We start from the raw sequence: 24,745 nt of genomic DNA on the forward strand, positions 1-24,745 counted from the left end.
TGTTTTAACTCCACAGGATATTTAATAGCAACAAACCTATTGCTCTGTCCTTAGAAGCTTGTGTTATCATTCCAAGTTTATCTCACTTTCCACTTAGCACATTAATCCTCTTGATAAGCAAAAACTTGAGGCACTCTAAGGGGATTATTCCAGTAAAAAAGAATCTTGCTTTAATTAGCGTATTTAAGGTATTGCTTTTGGCCCTAACTAGCAGATACAAAAACAATTTTAAAAAATGGAGCCTCCAGGCACTGGTGTCTGGAATCCTAGCTACTCTGGAAGTTGAGATCTGAGGATCATGACTCAAAGCCAGACTGGGCAGGAAAGGCTGAGATAGCCTTGAGTTAAAAGAGCCCAGGGACAGTGCCCAGACCCTGAGTTCAATCCTCATGACCCACACAACAACAGGAATATATCAATGGTTCAGAAGACCTGGCATTTCTATACAGGACCTCTGTTACAGGGGATACCGCAGGCGCGTTTCCGGCGGTGGCCATCAGAGGGCGCCAGTGAGCAGCGGCTTCGCCACTTACAGCCTCCTGGGGCGCTCTCTACCCTCTTCTCTCTGATCCCAACTTCCGCCGGAAGCGGCCGCGTCGGTTGTTGTGGTCGGGTACCGGGTCCGCGGCGGGCTGAACCTGGTGGGGAGCTCGAGCTTGAAGCCGGGCGGCGACATGGACGTCCTGAAATCAGAGATTCTGCGGAAACGGCAGCTGGTGGAGGACCGGAACCTGCTGGCGGTGAGGACCCCGGCGTGGAAGTGGGGTGCGTGGGGGGGGGGGGGCTGGGGAGGGCGGGATGGCGATGCCAATGAAGAGGTTGAGCAGAGCCCCCACCCCGCCTCTCCCCGGGCAGCTCAGCACAGGGGCCCCCGCCGTTTGGCACCCACTCGGGGCGTGGGAAGGCCGAGAGGAAGAACAGAACGCCGAGGAGCGCCTGGAGGGGGTCCCCGCCGGGGGGGAGGTCGGGGCCTCAGACGCCCCCGGCGGGCGCTCGTCGACCCGGCGGGGTGGGGGGTGGGGGGACACCTGCCAGCCGGTGACGCCTTCCTGACACCAGGTAGCCCGCGGTGGCAGCTCCAAGTTCTCTTGGGAAACCTGACCTGTTTACTCAAGTCCTAAGTAGAGTTTGTCAGTCTCAGTTCATGCCAAAATTGTATTCCACGAAAAGCAGCCCATTTAAGTTGCCATTCCCCCAGGCAGCCACTGTCGTCGTTCCGCGTAAACGCAACACGCCTTTTGCATACTTCCCGTTCAGTTCCGCAGGACGTTAAAAGACCTCGGTTTAATAAGATGGTTTTTTTTTTACTATAGATTGAGCAGCTTTCATCCAAAAGATCTGAAATGCTCCAAAACACCGGCGTGCTAAAAAACTTAACTGTGTTGATCAAGCCTTGGGTCAAATGTAGGTAAAGTGTACATGGCACATAGGGGGAGTTCGTGTTTCCTGTTCTTCAGAGTGACTCGTTATGAATGTGCGAATACTCCAGGATAAATTTGTAAACAGTGCTGGTTCCAGGTGTTTTGAGTAAGGACTGCTTAACCCCTGATGATCTCCCCGGAGCAAAACTGGCTCTTGCTGCATGTTGACAGTCCCGGTGCCTCTGCCCTCATTTCTTCCTGAAGCTCACCATTTAGTCCTGAAAACAGCTGTGATCTCATGGTTCCTCTCAAATGGTCTTTCTGGACCCACAGGTGTCTGAGAACACTTTGAGGCCTTTGATTAGAGTTGTTATGTTGGTGGTTGGTAGATTTCAAAATCAGTACTAAAATAGTAGTATCCAGGTGCGGGTGGCTTATCCTCTAGCCCTCACTAAGGAGGTTGAGATCTGAGGATTGTAGTTTAAAGCCAGCTTGGGCAGGAAAGTCTATGAGACTCTTATCTCCAGTTAACTACCAGAAAACTAGAAGTGACGCTATGGCTCAAATGTAGTGTTAGTTTTGACAATGCTCAGGGAGCTGGGGGTGGTGGTTCTTGGTTCTTGGCCTGTAATCCTAGCTACTCAGGAGACTGAAATCAGAGGATCACGGTTCAAAGCCAGCCCAGGCACCAAAGACCTAAAAACTGTGAGACTCTTATCTCCAATTAAACACTAGAAAACTGGAAGTGGCACTGTGGCTCAGAGGGTAGGGAGGTAACCTTGAGTTAAAGAGCTCAGGGACAATGCCCAGGCCCAGAGGCAAGGCAGTAGCCTTGAGCTGAAGAGCTCAGGAAGAGTGCCTAGGGCCAGAGTTCAAGCCCCACAACCGATAAAAAAAAAAAAATGCCCAGGAACAGTTTCAGGTGCTGAGTTCTGACCCCAAGAGCTGTGAAAAGGGGAGCTAATTAAAACACTTAGGTGTTGAATCTGGACTTGATATGAGAGGGGACAAGTGCAGTAAAGGGAAAATTGCATTATGAGAGATTCAGCTTAGCCTGTGAGTACAGCATGCACATTTGTGTGCCTAAGTTTGATTTAAAACAATGATTTTCATAATTATCGTTTTCATTAATGGTTTTCCAAGTTATCCTTTAGTTTTTAGTTTGGCATTTTATTTGCTCAGCTATCCGAGCGAGAAAGCAGATGTTCTGGTTGTGTGTGTATGGTTTCATCATACCTCTGTGGCCAGCCAGGATTGATCTAAGTCTCAAATCATCCTGTGGACAATTGCTGATATTTTTTGATCAGAGACAGTTTGCATATATGAAAAAGTTCTGGGAATAATTCTTACTATAGCTATGAGCCTGTCACAATATGTATGATTTATTTTTGAAATCTGTCTTTAAGGTGCTGGTCCAGGATCTGTAAATTATTTTCATTACTGAAGCTTTGGGGTGTGAGTATATACGTATACTATAACAACCTGGCAAACGTAGCTGCCAAATTCTGGTTTTGTTTTTGTAAAAATACGTAACCTGCTTGATCACCTGCATGTGGGTACAACCACTTGTGTGTGGTTACGATCACCTGCGTGTTGTGTTGATCTTTAAAGCTCAGCCCCGCTGAAGCTTGGGGTTGCTTTCTATCAGCCGGAAGGTGGAGAGCGGTCACTATGCTACTATTAAAATGACTCCCAGCTCGATTCACTGAGTGCTGGTGACTCTATTGCTGGGGGGTGCAGCTCCCCCCAAAGTGGCTGGGATCTTTATATGTATGTATATTGTGTATATTTATGTATATGACATATGTGCATATAGACACAGATCTATATCTTTCTGTGTGCGTGTGTGGCATTGGGGATTGAACCCAGGGCATTATGCAAGCATTCTCCGCTGAACTACATCCCTAACCTTGCAGGGTCTCTGTTGCCTCCAGAACCAAGTTCAGTATGATTTCTTTTTTTTTTTTTTCCCCTGTCAGTCATGGGATTTTAACTCTGGGCCTGAGAGCTGTCCCTCAGCTCTTCGGCTCAAGGCTACTTACCCCTTTGAGCCACAGTTTTCTGGAGGTTAATTAGAGATAATCTCATGGATTTTAGTGCCTGGGGGAGCTTTGAACCACAGTCCTCAGATCTCAGCCTCTTGAATAGCTAGGATTACAGGCATGACCCACCACATCTGGCTTCAATATGATATCTTTACATCCCCCAATTTTGCCTCTTCTAGACCACATAAATAAGAATATGCTCTGTACTCTTTTTTTTTTTTTTTTTTTTTTTGGCCAGTCCTGGGCTTAAGCTCAGGGCCTGAGCACTGTCCTTGGATTTTTCTCAAGGCTCTACCACTTGAACCTCAGCACCACTTCAGGCTTTTTCTAAGTATGTGGTACCAAGGAATCGAACCGGGGTCTTCATGCATGCTAGGCAAGCACTCTACCACTAGGCCAAACTCCCAGCCCCCATGCTGTGTACTCTTGTGTGTGTTGAACTTCATTTGATTAGAATAATATGTGAAAATACATTTTGCTATCAGCTATTTACCCCTTTATTGCTAAAGTACTACTGTGTTGTCAGAATAGATCCTCCTCCTGGTGCTGTATACCTAGGGTGCTCCCAGAATTTGGCTTTTATGCAGACAGGTTCTGTGACCAAGTTTTACCTGTTCATTTGTCTTTGGAATTTATAAATCCTAAGTATGTACATGTTAAGTTTTATAAATGTGGCTGCACTGTTACATACTCAGTAGCAATAGAGGACTGCCAGAAGTTTGTGTTGTTAGCCTTTTTGTAGTAGTAGTAGTAGTAGTAGCAGCCTGTTATGTTTTTCTTTTTCTTTGCAGTATTAGGGTTTGAACTCAGAGCCTCATAATTTCTAGGGAGGCACTTTACTATGGAACCCCCACACTCTGCAGTCTTTGGGGAGCTGGTTATCATTTCAGTACTGGGGTTTGAACTCAGGGCCTCATACTTGCTCAGTTTGCTTGGTTTGCTGGTGCTTTACCACTTGAGCCATGCCTCCATCTTGGTTACTTGTTGATTATTTTGGAGAGTCCTTGTGTGTGTGTGTGTGTGTGTGTGTGTACACCAGTACTGGACTTGAACTCCGGCTTGCTTAAGGCTGGTACTTTATCGCTGAGCCACACTTGCACTTCTTGCCTTTTGCTGGTGAATTGGAAGTAAGACCTTCGCAGACTTCTCTAGTGGGGCTGATTTGGAACTGCAGTCGTCAGATATGAAGCTAGGCTTGTTCAGTTAGGAGTCATTAGCACCCAGCTTTATTTTGGTTTAATTTTGGCTTTCCTGATAATTTGCAATGCCAACCACTTTTCATGTGGCTCTTATTATTTAATTGAATATTTAAACTAGATTAGTTTCTTAATAAGTTGGAAGACCTCTGCCTCCCTCTTTTGGTACCTGGGTTCTTGCTTAGCTTGTTTGTTTGCTCTTGACACTGCCATGTGAGTCACACCTTCAGCTTGACTTGATGCTTTCGAATCTGAATTTCAGCCTCCTGAGTAGAATTACAGGCTTGAACCACCAGTACCCCGTTTCCACTTCAACTGGTTATTTCCTTCTGTTTTTCTCCCTCTGTCAGCTCCCCACCAGTACCTTCTGCTTCCCTTGTTGTTTTCTCTTTTTCTAAATCCTCTTGTGGAATCTTATATTTAAAGTAGTTTTGGCCTGCAGTGAACTATGTTTTGTGTTTTGCCATTCCTGGAGCTTGAACTCTAGGCCTAGGTGCTGTCCCTGAGTTTCAGTTACTCAGGGCTAGCACACTACCACTAGTGAGACAGTACCAGATAAGAGTCTCAGAACTTTTCTGCCCGGGCCTGCTTTGAACCTGGATCCTCAGACCTCAATTTCCTGAGTAGCTAGGATTATGGGCTGGAGTACCAGTGTTCAGCTAGAATTCTCCCCTTCCCCTCAGTCTTGGGCTGTGAACTCAGGACCTGGCAGCACTGTCCCCGAGCTTCTTTTGCTCAAGGATAGCATTCTACCCCTTGAGTCACAGTGCCATTTCTGGCCTTTTCTATTTATGTGGTATTAAGCAGTGGAATCCAGGGCTTCATGTGTGCTAGGCAAACACTCTACTACTAAGTCATATTCCCAGCCGTAGACTGTATTTTTATTGTGTACAATTCACTGAATTTTAACACACATATGCATCTGTGAGCCTGTCTACAGGAGAAAGAGTGTTAACATAGCCATCTCACCAGATGTTTCCTTATGTACGTCATAATCCCTCCTCCCCTCCCGCAGCCTGTCCCACCCTGTGGACAGCCACTAATCTGCTTTGGTTTCTTTATATTAGAATGTTCTACAGTTTTATGCAAATGGAATGATTGGTTATGTTCTCTTGTTTGCTTGCTTTCATTTAGCCTATTTTAGATTCACTGACATCACTGGAAAATATATTGGCTTGATAATATAAAATATGTATAATATATAAAGATACATTGTTCCCTACATTTCCTGGAATTCATTTTGGTAACTAACACTTCATGTGATCAGAAGCACAGAAGTATTGTATCTTTGGCTTCCTCCCCTAAGAGTGTCCTCCTCTGGTCTTACCGTCACCGCTGACTCACCGTTTTTTCGTGTAGGCATTAGGGTGATGGAAAGTCCATGTACCTTAGACTGGTGAATCCTCACTTTTTTTTTGGATAGAGTCCAAGAATAACCAGAGTTCCTAAACGATGTTTTCAGATGTTCTGAGATTTAACACCTAGTGATGTGTGACCAGTGGATGTGAGGCTGTGTTCCGCCCTTTTGGGGAGTACACCAGTGGTGTTGGCAAGCATATTGAAAGTATAAATGCTTGTAGAACGCATGGTAAAAGAACTAATAGATATGAAGAATGATAGCTTTTTGCTGTAGCTATAGTGGACCACACCAAGGGCTTTATTCTTGGAATTCTTTTTTCAAAAGTTGCTTATATTTGCCTGTTATGTTGGTTTCAGTTATGAGAAAATCATTGAGACACACGATTTTATGTGGTTCATAATCCACTTGTAGAAATTTTCTTTCAACTCAGACAGTAGGAAATTAACATTTGGAAAATATTGTTGGTTCCTTCTTGCTGAGTTGGACAAATATATTCAAGTGCTAGTTTGAGAAAAATACTTGTATATCTGTCACACATCGGTGCCCAGGTCCACTGTGTGTTATAGAGGCCGTAGAACCAAAAAGCATCAAATTTTTGGAAAATTTAATAAGACTGCTTTCAAAAGCTCTCCTAAGCACTTGAGGACTATGGGACATGAAATTTTTCCCAAGGATATATTATTAACCTTCTTGTTTCCTTTAATAGGGAAATAAGAAATACTTCAAGAGAAGTGAACTTGCAAAAAAAGAAGAGGAAGCTTATTTTGAAAGATGTGGTTACAAGGTAAAAATGCCAGTTCTTGATGTTAAATTATATTTCTGAGTTTATTATTATACAGTTGATAAATGACAAAATTATTGATCTCTGTTCAATTTATTAATGTTACATATTAGCCTATAAGTGAGAAGCCATCTGGAGAGGTATGAGTTTTTGCTTTTTAAAAATAATTGATTTCTCTTGAGTTCAGGAAAATACATGCATGACTTCTGGCTTGGAATGGTTTGGCTTTTTGTGGATAGCATGAAGTGGCTTGAGATCAGAGCTGGATCTGCAACTGCCTGATTCCCATCTCCACACCACTCCTTCCTCTCCCTCTCCCAGTAGAGTTCAGAGCGCTTAGTCACTCGGCAGTGGTGACACTGACAGTGGTGATGTCCCTGCTTTCTCCTGAATAGTTTAAGCCATTGATTTTATGTTTGCATTGATGGTAGATTCTTTTGGGGCCCTAAGTACCTCTGCCTGAAATATAGCACGATATACATTCATATGCTTTTTTTGTTACAATAAGGAATAGCATTTTATAGTTATACTCAGTCCATTGGTTGAGAAGTACAGTTTTAAAATATTGTTTAGAAACAGATGACTTGTCTGAAAGGCTTCATGTATTTTAGAAGTATTTCTGAAGCTATCTTTGACATTATCTAGTTGATATTGTACTGGGGTTTTTAATTGGGAGGGATTTACTGGTTGTAACCTCTCACATGGAGAAGTCATGGTTAAGATCCTATAAAAGACAACTATATCTAGTCTAATAATCTGAACTGTCATGAGAGTCTACTGAAGTACTTATATGGAACCCTGATTTGAAATCAACTTTCTGCTTGTGAAACATCAATATATAGAACTTAACATTCTTGTGCATGTAGTGGGCAATGTCCTAGAAATTAATTTATGTGACATAGCATTTCTAAAAGGACGCATGAGGAATGCAAATGGTATGTAAATGCACTTGGCTTCATTTTGTAGTGCTGGGAAGGACAAATAGTAACAGAACATGGGTTAGATTTCTGGTAGCTATTTTTTGATAGTTTTCTGTGGAGATACTTATTTCATTTGCTTTTAGTTTAAGAAGTTAACATATGTTTAATGTAAACAGTTATTGGGTAGTCAGGCAGAAAGAAGAGTTCTTGTGCTTTCTTTGCCTGACCACCATTGTGTTAACTCATGCTTACTATAAGTGCTGATTTGTCACATTCCCAGATCTCTAAACTTGGACTTTTTCAACTTTTTTGCTAAAGTAGGACGATAACTCAATGTACTGGCAGTTTCTGCCCCACATGGATAGGCTCAGGAAGTGGGTGGGCTTCTTGTATATATTGGAAAGCAGTGAAGCAGAGTAATTATGGTAGACAGATTACTTGTTACTTTGAGTCCAGCTGACAGAATCCCTTACATCCTTGTCCTACAGCTATCAACTGCCACTGTATAATTAAAAGTGCTTTTAGTTCTGAGGTTTGGATTATATGCTTGAAAAATGAGCACAGTTCTTTGTTTTCCCTAAAGATATATTTAATATTTCTTCCTGGTAGTAGTGACAATATAGTATTGCACATTGCTTTTTCCTTAATAAGAGTTACCATTTTTATGACTCCGTTATGGGGCTTGAGCTCAGGGTACCGTCACTGAGTTTTTTTGTTCAAGGATAGTGCTCTACTGTTTTGAGCCACAGCTCCACTTCTGGTTTTCTGGTAGTTAATTGGAGATAAAAGCCCCACAGGGACTTTCCTGCATCTATGATCTTCAGATCTCAGTCTTCTGAGTAGCTAGGATTACAGGCATTAGCCACCAGTACCCAGCAATTCTTTTTATTTTAATTTAATCTCATTGTCAGTTATGGTAAATACAACTATAACCATAGACTGTAAAATTGTGAATTAAATAATTTTTTACCAAATAGCTTTTCTTAAATGAGTTTCTTTCGTTACTTTTATCTTTGAGGTTTTGAATCTTGCTTCTAGAAATGAGTGGCTAAACAGGAAACCACGATTCAGTATCTTTTATAGACCACATAGTGGGACTGACATCAGTTTTTCTAATCTATGACATGGGCTGCTGCCCAGATATGGAAAATATATGAAGAGCTTTTTTCCTAAGTTTCATATGCATTCTGTCCACTATTTGACTGATATACAAGAGCTGCCATTTTTCATTTTCCTACAAGGTTCATGCCTCAGTTTCTGGCTAATTCTATGCAGCATGGAGAAGTTTTTCTGCACATCCAGTGCTGATTTCTTTGGGGTTGGAAGAATCTTCTTCCAAAGCAAAATAGGAAAAAGCTTTGAGTTTGAAGTTTCACAAATTTCTGGTGGAAAGCAGTTCTTTATCCATTTTAATGGTCACAGCAATCAATGCTGTACGATGTTTCTCTCAGTGGAGAAGCAAATTGATTGTTATAAAGAGTTGTACCTAAAATAGAACCTGGGGAGAAAGTGCAGATTTCAGCCTTATCAAGTATGATTTTGGAAACCACTATAGTAACACCACGTTTATAGCAAGACTGCTTTCTCTGCGTGCATGCTGTCTACTTGAATGTTCCTGACTGAAATGGATGCATTTACTAAGCTCTTAAAAGCATGTACAAAACTCTTAGGATGAGCAATTCTTAGAGAAACACGTAGACTACCTTCAGTATTTAAACATACTTAATTTCTGTGTGTAGTAATGTGGTAATGATATTAACTGTATTTTTAAGAGCTAAACTTTGTTTCTTTTGGCAATTATTATAGATACAACCTAAGGAAGAGGACCAGAAACCACTAACTTCATCAAATCCAGTATTAGAACTTGAGCTGGCTGAGGAAAAATTACCCATGACTCTTTCTAGGCAAGAGGTAGGCTAATATTAGAAGTACTGGCAAAAAGAAAAATCTCCATAGTGTTTGCCTAAGTTATATGTCATGTTCCATATAGGAAAGCATACTAATCCAAAACCCCTGTAGCTACACTTTTCCTCATGAGCTGCTATATTATTCTCTGCTTGTTTTCTTGGTAGTTTTATCTTGCAAGCATAAACTTTAAACAATGAACAAATGCATTCTAAGTAAATATAAATTCATTCATGTACTTAATTCTTTTACATAGTATTTTTCTGCTTATTTCTCTGCTTTTTATAATTTCATCTTTCCAGATCCAGTATAGAAGTTTTTACTTTCAACTTTCTGTTGAATTAGACTTGAACATGTTTTCATGTGTTTCATGGCCATTAATGTCTCCCCATTCTGCATCTTTTTTTTTTCCCCAAATGTAGAATTGAGTTTTTAAAAAATTTGAATCTGACAAAATAAAATAAAAATCTGAATCTCTATGTTGCCATTGCCATCATTGTTGTCATTGTCTTCTCCTTCCCCATCCTCCCTCTCTCCTGTCTCCTCTCTCCCTCCCCCTTCTCCTCCTCCCCTCACTCCTTCCCCTTCTCCCCTCACTCCTTCCCCCTCCTCCCTCTTTCCTGTCTCCTCTCTCCCTCCCCCTCCTCCCCCTACCTCCTCCTTCCTCCTATTCCTCCTCCTTTTTCTTCTTGTGTGCTAGTACTGAGTCTTGAGCACAGCAGCTCAGGGATAGTTCCCAGATCCAGAGTTCAAGCCCCAGGACCAACATAATCCTACCTCTCCAGTTGTTTTTATTACTTTTAAGTAGTTGTACAAAGGGTTTTCAATTCAGCACGTCAGTTTCTAAGTACAGTGCATCTTGATCAGTGACACTCTCCCATCTTTCCCAACCCACCCATCCTCTCAATTTTCTTGGTGTTAAAAGACAAGTCCTAATTATGTAAAATGAGAGCTAAACGTTTAATCCCTTTTCTTATGTTCTGATAAACAAGGCTTGTTTTCTTTACTTTTTTTTCCCCACAATAGAGATGGTTTCTATTAGGGGCTCACTTTATATTTGAATTGCAGATTCATAATGCCATTTTCTAGGCATTACTCAGTAATAAGATTTTATAGTAGTGACATTTGAGTCAAGGTTTTCAATTAAAGTACTCTATTTTCTCTCTTGGTCACAATTTAGTATAATTGAAATGATTAAAATATTGGTGGATTTTATATTCACTCAAATAGGAATTTGGATAGTTAGATTAGCTTTATTAAACCCAGGTTTCAATATTAAGGTAAATATACAAATTATTCTGAGATGTTTAGTGTTTTACCTGTTTTGAAAAATTAAGTAATTTACCAGGCATTTGTTTCTATTTATAGGTTATCAGAAGATTGAGAGAAAGAGGAGAACCAATTAGACTGTTTGGAGAAACTGATTATGATGCTTTTCAACGTTTAAGAAAAATAGAGATCCTCACCCCAGAAGTTAACAAGGTAAGTACAAACTAAGCTAGAAAAGTAGCAGTGCATAAGCTACAGTAGTATGGAGTTTGAATAATTACATGCATATAGGCAAAAATGGAAAACAAAGTTGTCAGATTTCTTCTGAAGACAACTTTTCTTTAGTTTTAAAGTAAGTATATGTTTTGAGGCCACAGTTGAGTGCACATTTAGAGATTTTTGTGGCAAGTACTTAGGAATAGAAGGTTTGGATTCTATTCCTGGATTGTAATTATTAGTATGTGACCATTGCATTTTAATCTATTCAAGTCTTAGTCTTCACTTGTAGGATAGAAGCAGTAACACCTGGCTCCTCAGGGTGGCATGAAAATTAAATGAGATAGTCTTTCGGAATCCCTTGTTTTCCGTATGATGCATAGCAAGTATTCAGTTTTTGATAAAAGTTATAGCCTTTATGAAGAATTTTAGTTGAACCCATGCCTGCTTTATCTGAATAGACATTCTGAGCATCTTCTTTTAAATATGTGTATAAATATTAGCAGTGATAGTTTTATAGATAGTATAAGGTACGATATATATTGAAAATATAATGTTGTATCCTGTTTTGCCAACTTCTTAACTGCATGTGAATAGAAAAAGGAAGCGTACATACCCTTAATAAAAGTCAAAGAAAATTCTTAAAAGGTGCTTTGTCTTCACCTTTCTTAGGGCCTGAGGAATGATCTGAAAGCAGCTTTGGATAAGATTGATCAGCAGTATCTTAATGAGATTGTGGGTGGACAAGAACCTGGGGAGGAGGACACTCAGAATGATCTGAAAGTTCATGAGGAAAACACCACTATCGAAGAGTTAGAGGTAATCTCTGCACCCAGCCCTGTCAGCTCCCCACCGCCCCTTTCTCCTGGGCAGAGTTGGTTGAGCCAATCAATTGTCACTGCAGATCACACTGGAGTATGCTGGCTCAGTGGGAAATCCGATGTTTCATGCCTTTGTTTTTCCTCTCTCTGTCATTTGCTCAGATTCCTTTACCTTCTTGCTTCCTAAGTATCTTGATGTATGTCCTTTTATTTTCTGGTGTTTTATGTGCAAATATAAAATTGCATGGTGGAATTTCTATTCTCTCACTTTGGTTTTAGTTGATTTTCATTTTGTACTGCTTTTAAGGTCCATCCTTGATATTTTAGACTCATTTAATTGCTTTTAATTATACATATGACATTCACTATATTTTCAGAACAATGGGCTGCTAGATTCTTCTAGCTCATTCTTAACCACAGTTTTGTGATAAAGCTTATACAATCACTGTGGTCTGAAACAGGATTGTGGGAATTGTACATGTATATTTAACTTGCCAAGGAAAGGCCAAATTGTTCTATGACATGGCTGTCCCAGGCTGCAGCCCCACAGCAGCGTGAGAGGAACTTGTGTCCTTACAGCCTACGTGGCAGTGGCTCTAGCTTTCCATTTTAGCCATTGTGTTGAATGTGGGGTCATGTAATTTTCATCAAAAAGCAGTGTTGTATCAAATTTTGAAAACTGCTTAGTGCAACATAAGCAGTAATTTGTTTCCTTTAGTTTCTGGCTCTTATACAGTGGTTGCTGAGTGAGATTATAGTTGTAAAATAAGATTGTAGTCGTTTTAGTGCCCCTTCTCCCAGCATCCATCTAAATTTTACTGAAGTGTAATGGGTGTAGACAGTTGTTGGTCATAATCTCACTTCTTCCTCCTTCCCTCCTTCCTTCCCTCCTTTTCTTCCTCCCTTTCTTTTCCTTTTATATTTTTACAGATTTATTTTAAATACTCACCTATTATATAAGCTCTCCATTTATAATTCACTAAGTTTTAGTATCTTCACAGGTTGAGGTAGCTATTACCAGTCTGAATTTTAGAATATTTTTGTTCCTCCCAAAGAAATCTGGTGTTTATTCCCAGTCACAAAAGATAGCTTTTTAAAGAGTAAACAGTTGGGCCTCAGGGGCTAATACTGTAATCCTTGCTACTTAGAAGGGTGAGATCTGAGGATTGCAGTTCTAAGTCATCTCAAGCAGGAAAGTCCATGAGACTTATCTCTAATTAACCAGCTAAAAGCCAGAAGTGGAGCTGTGGCTCAAGTGGTAGAATTCTAGTCTTGAGCAAAAGTGCTAAGAGATGGCCCCGAGTTCAAGCCCTAGGGGTTGGGGAGGGGGAGAGGAGGAAGCATGCTCTCTAAATACAGATAGCAGATTAGCATCTTGATCCACCCCCCAACATATTTTAAAATAAAAATGGAAGGGTGTGTGTGTGTGTGTGTGTGTGAGTGTGACAGCCTTGTTAACGGGCGATGCTCATGGGTTTGCATTGGCTGTATGCTGGTAAGCTGAAGTGTTGCTCCTTTCTCTTCAGGCTCTGGGTGAATCATTGGGGAAGGGTGACGACCATAAGGACATGGACATCATTACCAAGTTCCTGAAGGTGGGCATCTCAGCGGGGCACCAGGGCATCTTGAACTCTCGCTAACTGTTCTTTGATTTGGGGGCTTTCCATGGATAAGGCAGGACAGGGACGTTCCCAAACATTTGTGCAGGTACTGTGCTTATGATACCACTGTGCCCTTCTGGGTAGCAGTCAGAATAGGTTTATTTCCTTTGTGGCACTTTTCTTGGAGGGTGGCTAAGTAATAGACCTAGTAAGAGTCCCAACAGCAAAATGAGCAAGAAGTTTGGAGGAAGTTCCGATTTTCTGTCAGCACCCTATTAAGGAGTATACTGGAAGGCTACAGAGCATTATGAGTGGTTAAAATGGCCAGGAAGAAAGTGGAAAACACACACGTGACCTTCACCCTGTGTGCATCTGCCTTCTTGGCTGTGGTTGTGATGGCCAGTTCCATCTTTGGGGTCAGCATTTCTCTCTCGTGTTCTAGGTAATGCAGGCAGATCCCAGGTTCATTTTCATGTTTATTCTCAAACTATCTGTGTTCAGACTAAGACATTTAGATGCCCCAAATGCTTTTTTTTTTTTTTTTTTGCCAGTCCTGGGCTTGAGCTCAGGGCCTGAGCACTGTCCTTGGACTTTCTCAAGGCTAGAGCTCTACCACTTGAGCCTCAGTACCACTTCCGGCTTTTTTCTATGTATGTGGTACCGAGGAATTGAACCCGGGTCTTCATGCATGCTAGGCAAGCACTTTAACCACTAGGCCAAACTCCCGGCCCGCCCCAAATGCTTTTACTCAATATTGTAAATGTAACATTTGGTCATGAAGATCCTGGAATGCATTGCGGATAAGAGGCGATACTCCACAGCTCTGGCAGGCGTGGGCTTTCATGCAGACATGCATGTGTGTGTTCCTTGGCCTTCAGAGTTGCGGTCTGTGGAAGGGTTCCAGTTGGACAGAAAACCCAGGAAGGATGGACCACTTCTGTTTTACATTTACACTTTTTTCCTCTTCCATTAGTAACATACATTCATGGGATTTTTTTTTTGTTGATTTGTCTGTTTTGCATAAGGAGAAAGTCAAAATGTTACATCCTACATGGAAGAATGACTAAATACCACAGTGCATGTGGTACTATGGATAACAAATCTAGGTTAATTTTTATGTAATAGGTACAAATAAAATTTTATTTCAAATAGGAATCTTGATAGTTCTTTTTTGAGGAAGTGACTTGCCTTAAGGTAGGGCTGTAATGGAATGGGAAGTTTGTAATTTGTTAAAGATAATGCTTTGGAACCTACATGATAAATAAGTAGTTCACTACATTTTTAATCAGTGACATCCCACTGCAGGGATGAGAGCATACTTTGTGTTAGGGCATATACATGTATTGACCACTAGGTGGCATTGCAGTCTAATGTTCCTCGTTCTTTAAACAGTTTCTTCTTGGCGTCTGGGCTAAAGAATTGAATGCCAGAGAAGATTATATAAAGCGCAGTGTGCAGGGTAAACTGAACAGTGCTACTCAGAAACAAACTGAGTCCTATCTCAGACCGCTCTTCAGAAAGCTTCGGAAAAGGGTAAGAGTTCTTTTGTGAACTAACAAAATCAATGTTTTGATTGGGAATAAAGGATGTTTTCACTATACCCAATAGTTTCCCAAGTTACTTTTTTTTTTTTCTCTTCCAGAATCTTCCTGCTGACATAAAAGAGTCAATAACAGATATTATCAAATTCATGTTGCAGAGAGAATATGTGAAGGTACATTATTATGTTGTACATTCAAGTTATTTTGAGCATATCTAAGTTGGGTGCATAATACAGTGCTCATTTGGGATGAGAGAATTTTACATAGAAAAAATGTAAGGGGCCAGGAATGTGGCCTAGTAGTAGAAGTACTTGCCTTGCATGCAGGAAACCCTGGGTTCGATTCCTTGGCACCACGTACACAGAAAAGACTGGAAGTAGTTCTGTGGCTCAAGTAGTAATGCTCTAGCTTTGAGAAAGCTCAAGGACAGTGGCTGGGCCCTGAGTTCAAGCCCCAGGACTGGTGGGGGAAAAAAAAAGTGTAAAATGAACTGAGACAAATTGTATTTTCTGTTGTTTTGTCAGCATAAAACATTGAATACCTTCAGATCACAACTGTATTTTCTTAGCATTTTCTTCTGTTTTGGGTACCACAGAGGATTAGACTCAGGGCTTCCCACATGTCAGGCAAGTGCTTCTCAAGTACTCCCTTACCTTTTTTTGTTTTATAATGGTACTGAGGTTTAAACTTGAGGCCTCACATCTGCTAGGCAAGTGCTTTTACTCCTGACCCAGCCTCTACCTTGACTTTTTTGTTATTGCCAGTCCTGGGGCTTGAAATCAGGGCCTGGGCACTGTCCTTGAATACTTTTTGCTCAAGGCCAGTGCTCTGCCACTGAGCACAACACCACTTCTGGCTTTTTCCTGTGCATGTGATACCAAGGAATTGAACGGAGGGCTTTGTGCATGCTAGGGAAGCACTCTACCACTAGGCCACGCTCCTAGCCTCCACCTTGACTTTTGTTGGTTATTTTTCAGACAGGGCCTCTCTTCCTGCCTTGAGATGTGAGCTGCCTTGAGGCAGCCTGTGCAGCTAGGGTAAGAGGTGCACACAGGTCACTGAGAAAAGAGGTCTCGGGAACTCCTCTGCCTGGGCCAGGATTACAAATGTAATCTCTAGTCTGTTTGTGTGTGTGTGCCAGTCCTGGGACTTGAACCCAGGGCCTGGGTGCTCTCCCTGAGTGTGTTTTGCTCAAGTCTAGCTCTCTGCCACTTGAGCCACAGCTGTACTTCTGTAGTCATTTTTCAAGTAGGTCGAAAGGTTCTTTCAAGCATGAATGGTTTTTAGGCAGGGCTTATTTTATGAATGAGATTGAATTTCAAAGTTTACAAATGGTTGATTATGGCTTGCAATGGATTCTCCCATAGAAAGGACGTCATATAGATTTGTTTCCCAGACCAGCAATAAAAGGCCTTTTAATCTATAATATAGCTGAGCTATTACCCTGATGACAAAAGGCAATTTAGCCATGCTCAGTATTATTTGTGTGGGAAAATGTTTCAAGGGCGCCTGCCAGGCCTCCCTCTCTCTCACTTCTGTAGCAGTAGCAGACTCAATGCAGGGGAATGCCATTCTCTTTGTTCCTGGCTGGGCTCTGGAAGGGTGGCCAGGGGAAAGTACCCTGGTGTCCAGGGCTCCTGGAGGCAGTGGAGGACATCAGTTGTTAGAGGGGAACAAGGGGAGAATGCCTAGGATTGGAGATAACACAGAGTTTGAGCTGTGCCTCTCTAGAGGTCAAGAGAAGATGTCAGCATGGTAGCACAGGACAGTGCCAGAGCCCTGGAAAAGGGGAAGTCCTGAGTGACCACATACATGGTCACTTGCAGCCTTGGGCTCATGAGCCAATTCTGTCAACAGGTGCTTAGTTGCTGGTGATGAATTTCTTAGTTTGTCAGTTGCATGATTCTTGGGGAGATCACATTGGAGAGGTCCACCACAGTCATGTTGCTGCAGAAAGTAACCAGCTCACCTGCTAGCGGAGGCGCTGTTCTTTTTGTTGCTTTTTCCTCATAGTAGTATATCAGAATCATCTGGAAGGTTTTTCCTTTTTTTTTTTTTTTTTTTTTGCCAGTCCTGGGCTTAAGCTCAGGGCCTGAGCACTGTCCTTGGATTTTTCTCAAGGCTAGAACTCTACCACTTGAGCCTCAGCACCACTTCCGGCTTTTTTCTATGTATGTGGTACCAAGGGATTGAACCCGGGTCTTCGTGCATGCTAGGCAAGCACTTTAACCACTAGGCCAAACTCCCGGCTCTCCTTTTTTTTTTTTTATTGAAATTTTTATCAGTCAAAGTTGAAGAAAAGGATTGGGGATGTGGCTTAGTGGTAGAGTACTTGCAGCATGCACGAAGCCCTGCATTTGATTCCTCAGTACCCACATAAACAGAAAAAGCCAAGTAGTGCTGTGGCTCAAGTTGTAGAGCATTAGTCTTGAGCACAGAGCAGCTCAGGGATAGAGCCCAGGCCCTGAACTTAAGCACCAGGACTGACAAAAGTTGAATAAAAATGTACACACACAGCTGGGTGTGGTGACATACGCCTAGAGTCCCAGCTGTGGCAGAGATAGGAGCATTGAGGTTTGAGGCCAATGGGGCAAGAAATTGTTGACAGCCTGTCCCAAAGTACAAGGGTGTGGGATAGGCACATCTGTTGGGGAGGTGGAGATAGGGTAATTGTAGTCCAATGGGAGGCTCTGAAGAATAAGTAGACGTGGAAGGTGTGGCTTAAGTGATGGAACATAAACACAAGGCCCTGGAAATGAAAATTCTAAGACAGCCAAACAACAAGACATGAGAATCTGTGATAAACGAAAAAAAATGTGTGTATACTTTTTAACATTAAACTTTGCAAGATGTGTTGAGCAGAGTAAGAGCAGATGTCATGGGTGGTGTCTGATTTTCAAAATTAAAATATTCTGGAGGTCTCCATTGAAATCTACGATATCTTTTTTCTCCTTCCTCACAGCTTAGCTAGGTTTGTTTTTTAAAAGCCCCGGGTCTTTTTTTTTTTTTAAAGTGTCTTGGCAGGTGAGAACTTGTGGGTGTAAAGCAAAAAGCTGTTCGTTTGAGGGCCAGTGTTGTCTCACTTCACACCTCTGTTAGGGACCCTTTTGTCCCAGAACACAGAGCCCCACTGCTTCCACAGGTACAGATGTCTGTGCAGGGTTAGATGGTGGGAGGTGAGTGAGCCCCTGTCTAGAGGAGACCCAAACTAGAGTCTCTGTTACTGCATCACAGTCACTACCTAGTTCCAGATCTGAAATGTACGTATTCCCAGTGCACAAAGAATATTGGTCTTTACTTCCTTTCCTGCCGCGCCCCCCCTCTCCCCCCCCCCCCCCCCCCCCCGCCCGCCCCATGCATTTGTGGTTTCCAGCAGGACAATAAGTTACTCCTTGGGCTTGAACTCAGGGCCTGAGTACTATCCCTGACTTTTAGTGCTCAAGGCAACACTCTACTACTTGAACCATGACTCTACTTCTGTCTTTTGGCATTCAATTAAAGGGAAGAGTCTCACAGACTTCTCTGCCTGGGCTGGCTTTGAATCATGATCCTCGATCTCAGGCTCTTGAATAGCTAGGATTACAGGCATGAGCCACTGGTGCTCGATTTTATTTGAACAGCACACACAGTGTTTTTAATATGCCAAAGATGTGGATGAAATTGTGTCATAAAAAGCTGTGAAATACTTGGAATATACATTTGGAGCAATGCTATCTGTGCTGTGAATTTCTGATTCTCTTCAACTTCCTTTTCAGGCAAATGATGCTTACCTTCAAATGGCCATTGGCAATGCCCCCTGGCCTATTGGTGTCACTATGGTTGGCATCCATGCCAGAACTGGCCGGGAAAAGATTTTTTCCAAGCATGTCGCCCATGTTTTAAATGATGAAACTCAGCGGAAATACATTCAGGTGAGCATTTTGGAGCAGGGTTAAGATTTGCTTGAATATTTTTATTGATTCCCAAACTTGAAAGTTTCATGTGCAAGAAAAAAATTGCAATTGTCCCCTGTTATTTGGAGCTGTGTTCTAAGACTCTCCCCGCCCCAGAGTAGCTCTCTAAAGTCAGTTTGGGCAACTAAAATTTCAAGGCAGTTCTCTCTACATGGGCTTACCTATGAGAAAATTAAATTTGTAAGTTAGATAAGAAATTATCAATAAAAGCTGGGCATGATGCCACATCCCTAATGCCAGCCCTCAAGGTAGAGATGAGATCTCAAGGCCAGCCTGAGCCACAATAGTCCTAGGCCAGCTTGGGATGGATACATAGTGAGACCCTGTCTAAAACATTAAACAATACAAATAAATGAGCAGCAGTAAAGTAGAACAGTTACGGTAGTATGCCATAGTGAATTGCAAGTGTCCTCTGTTACCTGGGAGGTGACGCACTTGCTCTGTGTGAAGTGATCTGGATGAGTGACATTAACAACCTGATAGTTCAGGCCTTGATGATGGACCATGCAGGTGGGCTGTGGTAACGGATGTGGTACACAGTGGAGCACAGGGTGGGTGAGCACTGTGTAGTCCACGTGATGTGTCGTGATAGGATGAAAATCCCTGTGTAGGATAGCACTTACATTTAAGACGCCTTCACCAAGAAAGGAACCTTCAACTTCCTATCTGACAGAGGACAGGGCCAAGCGTTGGGCCTTAATTACCTTAGCACTAAACATTTTGCAGGTAATGTCTTTGTGTATTTTTTAAAAAGGGATGTATATTAGGAAGTTAATTAAGTTTATCAGAGAAATGTAGGAATGTGGAAATTCAGTTCAAGTAGTTTACAGTAAATAGTGTTTTATAATAAATTCCACATTAGACCCAGGATCACTGAAGTTATCAGAGTGAAGGTATCAGTGTTTGGCTAAAACTCAATTCATATGGTCATAAATCCAGGTAGTGTCTGAATAATGACTTTTGCTGAATCGCTATTCTACAATTTGAAGATGATACTCTGAAAGTTTACCTGGGATTTGAAATTCACAGGTACACATAAAATTCTTTCAGATTTTATGCCAGAGAACAATCATTACCATATTCATGAGTTATCTTCTTATTGTTTGTATTTCAGTTCCAAGTGTTGAATGTTAATTTGTGTCATGCTTTATGCCTTATTCACATATATTAGTATTTTAAGATGCAATTTCAGTGTGATCTGTAGACTTTTGAGAGTTCAAATACAATTTTACAAAATTGAGTACATTTCCATTTCTTAATTACAAAAGCTGACTTTATTAAAGGCAGAAGCTTTAAGTTCGGGGAAAAAAATGTTTGGCTTTAACAATGGAATGGAATTTCAAGGATTAAATTTGCCAGTTATGTTCAAAGCTATAATGTATGAAAGTTTATATAATTTTCTTCAAGGCAATATTTATTTTATAAATGTTATAGATCTAATATATATATATATACATAAATATATTTTTTTACCAGTTTTGGGTCTTGAACTCAGCTCCTGGGGCTTTCTCAAGACTGGAGCTCTACCACTTGAGCCATAGTACCACTCCTGGCTTTTTATATGTTTGTGGTACTAAGGAATTGAACCTGGGTCTGCATGTATGCTAGGCAAGCAGTCTACCACTAGGCCAAACTCCTGGCCCCTATAAATTTTATAAATAACATGATTTTCATTTCTCCTAGGCTGACTTAAATATCCTGCTATGTAACATTTCTGAAAGGCTTTTTGTGTTTGGTTTTGCTTTTTTTGAAGTTGTACGGTGAACTAGCTTCCCTCTATATTCTTTAATTTGCATTCTTTGGCACTTATATTTAGGACACTACAAGGAAAAAATAGAAATCTTGTGATTTTCACATTTAATAAAGTGTACTATGCCTTAATTTGGCATCAAGATAGAATTTTCTATTAAAGACATGTATTTAAAAATATTTACATTGGGCACGGTGGCTCCCACCTGTAATCCTAGCTACTCAGGAGGCTGAGATATGAGGATCTTGGTTCAAAGTCAGTCCAGGCATTAAAGAACATGGACTCTTCAATTAACCACTAGAAAACTGGAAGTGGTGTTATGGCTCCAGGGGTAGGTGGTAGCCTTGAGCTGAATCACAACTGACCAAAAAGAAAAACAATTTTTTATTTTTTTTGCCAAGTTAATTAGGGAAAATTAGTGAGCATCCTATATCGTGTGTGTGTGTGTGTGTGTGTGTGTGTGTGTGTGTGTGTGTGTGTGTGTGTGTGTGTGTGTGTGTGTGTGTGTGTGTTGTAGGGCTTGAACTCTGGGCTCTTCAGCTCAAGGCTAGTTATTTATCACTTTGAGCCACAGCATCACTTCTGGTTTTCTGGTAGTTAATTGGAGATAAGAGACTCACGGATTTCTGTGCCCGAGCTTGTTTTGAACTGTGGTCCTCAGATCTCAGCCTCCTGAGTAGGATTACAGGTATGAGCCACCAGTGCCCAGCTGTATCTGAGGTATTGATGGAGCTCTTCTGTCAGCATTTGCCAACTTCATTTGTCCATGGAAATTTCTTATATGACCCTGAATTACCAAAATCGGTACAGAGAAACATTCATTACTGCAGTGAGTGTTCACATCTTGGTCCATCTCTTGTACACCCGAGATCATTGTTAGTGGTAAGCATTCCTCAGGCATCGGTGTTTAGATTACGCCATGCATTTGTAGTTAGGTGGCTTTGTGCTGCAGCTTGGCATTCCTGGCTATGATAAACCATTTCCTAGGGGCCAGGTGTTGCATGATAAGAACCATCTACCCTAATTTGATCCTTTTCAGAGTGTTTTTAGAGATAAATACCGTTAACATTTGCCCCTTTTAGTTTCACAGAATATTAATATGTTGTAGAACCATATTTTGTGCAGTGTGGATCTAAACTGTCATGCTTTTCCCATCTGTAGCTTAGTTGCTAGGAAATGGACATTTTATAGTATTGTCTTCATTTCTCAGCTGTATGCTTGAAATAAGACCAAGTTACTTCTATTAGGAAAGCCTGGTGCAGAAATAAATGACATCTCCCCCAAATTAGAGGAGAGGCGATTCCATCATCCTTCTCATTAGTGGTGCTAGAAGCTAGAGAAGTGCCTTTGGAAGAATAGGGAAGTACTTTCAATTCTCTTCCAGTAATCACATCCTAATTTTTGGACACTTTCAAAGAGGTTTTTCTGTTACTGTCGGTGGTTTGTTTATAGGCTGGGTGGTTAGGCCCATTATACTCCATTGGAATCTGGTTGAAAAAGGGTGAAGTGACACATTTACTGCTCTAAAACATTCCATTGTGAGCATATTAGATGTGTTCATGCAGTCTTCTCGGGCTCAGGGCTTGAGTACTCTCCTTGGGCTTTTTCTTCAAGGCTAGAGCTCTTTAACACTTGAGCCACAGCACCATTCTGGCTTTTTCTATGTATATGGTACTGAGGAATCCAACCCAGGTCTTTGTGTATGCTAGACAAGCACTCTACCATTAGGTCAATCTCCTGGCCCCTGTATGTATGTTGAAATGCACTTGAAGTGCTGGGGTGTCCTGTCCTGAAGACAAACCTGAAGGGAAGCCCGTTAGGAACAGTGCACGTGTTGTAACACTTCTTTCTCTTTATGTTTGTAGGGACTGAAGAGGTTGATGACCATTTGCCAGAAACACTTTCCTACAGATCCATCAAAATGCGTGGAATATAATGCACTCTGAGAGCTCTGCAGTGTTCATGTGGCACTGAGAAAACTGAGGAGGCTGGAACGGGCTTCTGTCATTACCATGGGAATGAAGGAAGAGCAAAGTGGACTTGCCTGTCTCAGTTCCACCTGATACACAGTCCTTAACTGGGTTAAAAACTGTTGGCTTTCATGTGGGTCCTAACTGCACAGAGGTTTTCGCAGTTGCATTTGAATCCTTGAAAAGTTCATTTTTAAAGACTTCCCCATATTTCACGTGTGTAGACAGCAGTGACAAAGGGGGGTTTGAAATGACCTTTTCCCACGTGACCTGAAAATTATGGTTAATTAGAATCATTTGAGTATGGACTTAATCTTCTTGTAAAGTATGATAAATTGCACATTCTTTTATGTAGTATTTATAGAACATATTTTTATATCTAAAAAAGATTGAATGAAACTTTATAGTCTTTAAATGTTTGAGTTTTTACCATCTTGCAGGAGAATGTGAATGCAAATGATACTGTTAGCTCAAGTGTTTTTCTTGTGTTTCCAAGTATGCTTTATCTTCCAAGGAGCATGAATTTTAGTTTTTGTCTCCTCTCCATTCAGACAGAATTAACAGCTGATAGTAGTTTGAGAAAACCGGTTTATTCTACTAACCTGAGATGCGCTAATGCGGTGGGGTGAGGAGAGGCCCCAGAGGGGCAGCAGGTTGTGAACATCATGGAGGAGGAAGTGCCAGGACTGATGCCACCACCTGTGACAGTGTCCTGGCCATAGTCTTCCACAGAGTGAGAACTTTCTAGGTCTAGAAATAGTGCTCTGATTTGAATCATTGCTCTGTCATTGAGAACAGATCGTTGCACCGGCTGAGAGGCTGCAGAGCAGCCTGTCTGGTTAGGAATGGGGATCCACGGTCAGCACCTCCCAGCTGTGTTTCAGCACCTAGTGCTGACAGGAGGCTGTGGCTGAGCCTCTGCCCCCGCCCCCGACCCCAGTGAGGTGCTAGAGTCCACACCCATGGCAGCCGCTGTGTTTCAGAGGAATTCTGAGATGGAAGCTCAGCCAGTGCTAGCTGTCTGTGACTTAGACGAACCCGAAGTAGCACGGGATTACCAAGGTAGTGTGAGCAGCAAGGACTGGAATGAGATCACTGGGGAGGCCTTTTCCAGAGCTGAGCCCCAGGCCTGCTTTTCCTCTCGGCCGGTTCCGAGTTTAGGAGAGCAGAGGATGGGGATTACAGGCCCGGCTTTACGGTCACTTATTCTGGCTCCTCTGGAGAACGATTGGTGGTCATTGTTTGCCTGTTACTTGTGTGGTTATATGGTGGTGGTTTAACTTGCTGTCCTCCATTGAGTCTCACACCCCTTCTCTGCCTTTGGACCCTCCCTTTCTTTCCCCACTACATACTTGGGAAGCTTCCTTATTCTCCCCCCCCCCTTTTTTTTTCTGGTGCAAGGGTTTGAAAACTAGGCGTCACATCTTGTCAACCTGCTTAACTACAAGTAGCCATGCTTGACTATTTGAACCACACCTTCAGTCCTGCTTTTTGCTGGCGAATATTTTCAGGAGATGGAATCTCTTTTTGTCTTTCTTGAGGAGCCAGTCCTGGAGCTTGAACCCAGGGCCTGAGCACTGTCCTTGGACACTTTTTGCTCAAGGCTAGCACTCTGCCACTAGAACCACAGTGCCACTTCAGCTTTTTCTGAGTATATGGTGCCAAGGAATCAAACTCAGGGCTTCATGCATTCTAGGCGAGCACTCTACCAGCAGGCTACGTTCCCGGCCCAGGAGATGGAATCTCTTGGACTCATTTTTTATTCTGGCCTGGGTTGGCTTTGAACTATGTAGTCCTCTGTGTCTGAGCCTCCTTAGTGGTGAGTACTGCAGCTCTGATTTTCTTATGGTTAAATTAGATAAGGTATCACAATCCAGACTCCCAGCATGTGACTTGTTGAACTGGACTTGTATTTATAATATTGTTATCAAATTAATATTATCAAATGGTATAGCCCAAATCCTTTTTCTTCCTTTACAGACTACAGAGCAGTTAATTTTATATTATCTTTTGCTACTAATATCCCACAAACAGATGGCCTAAAATAGATCCATAT

At 41.8% G+C, this 24,745-nt stretch overlaps 1 protein-coding gene across 2 annotated transcripts; it reads left to right on the forward strand.

Moving 5' to 3' along the window:
- Positions 1–591: 591 nt before the first annotated feature.
- Positions 592–23,390, forward strand: Prpf18 (pre-mRNA processing factor 18). Of its 2 annotated transcripts, XM_090318921.1 has the most exons (11): positions 592–740; positions 6,669–6,746; positions 6,857–6,883; positions 9,470–9,574; positions 10,937–11,050; positions 11,726–11,872; positions 13,401–13,469; positions 14,868–15,008; positions 15,118–15,189; positions 18,772–18,927; positions 22,585–23,390. In XM_090318921.1, exons 1-11 carry the CDS (start codon positions 675–677, stop codon positions 22,663–22,665), a joined length of 1,056 nt encoding a protein of 351 aa, XP_090175047.1. In that variant the 5' UTR covers positions 592–674; the 3' UTR covers positions 22,666–23,390. The 2 variants fall into 2 exon arrangements, with proteins under 2 accessions (XP_090175047.1, XP_090175048.1); XM_090318922.1 differs by lacking the exon at positions 6,857–6,883 and having other exon boundaries at positions 22,585–23,389.
- Positions 23,391–24,745: the final 1,355 nt, after the last annotated feature.

The sequence above is a fragment of the Megascapheus bottae genome, chromosome 26 (assembly GCF_031878675.1).
Source record: "Megascapheus bottae isolate mThoBot1 chromosome 26, mThoBot2.hap1, whole genome shotgun sequence".
Taxonomy (NCBI): Eukaryota; Metazoa; Chordata; class Mammalia; order Rodentia; family Geomyidae; genus Megascapheus; species Megascapheus bottae.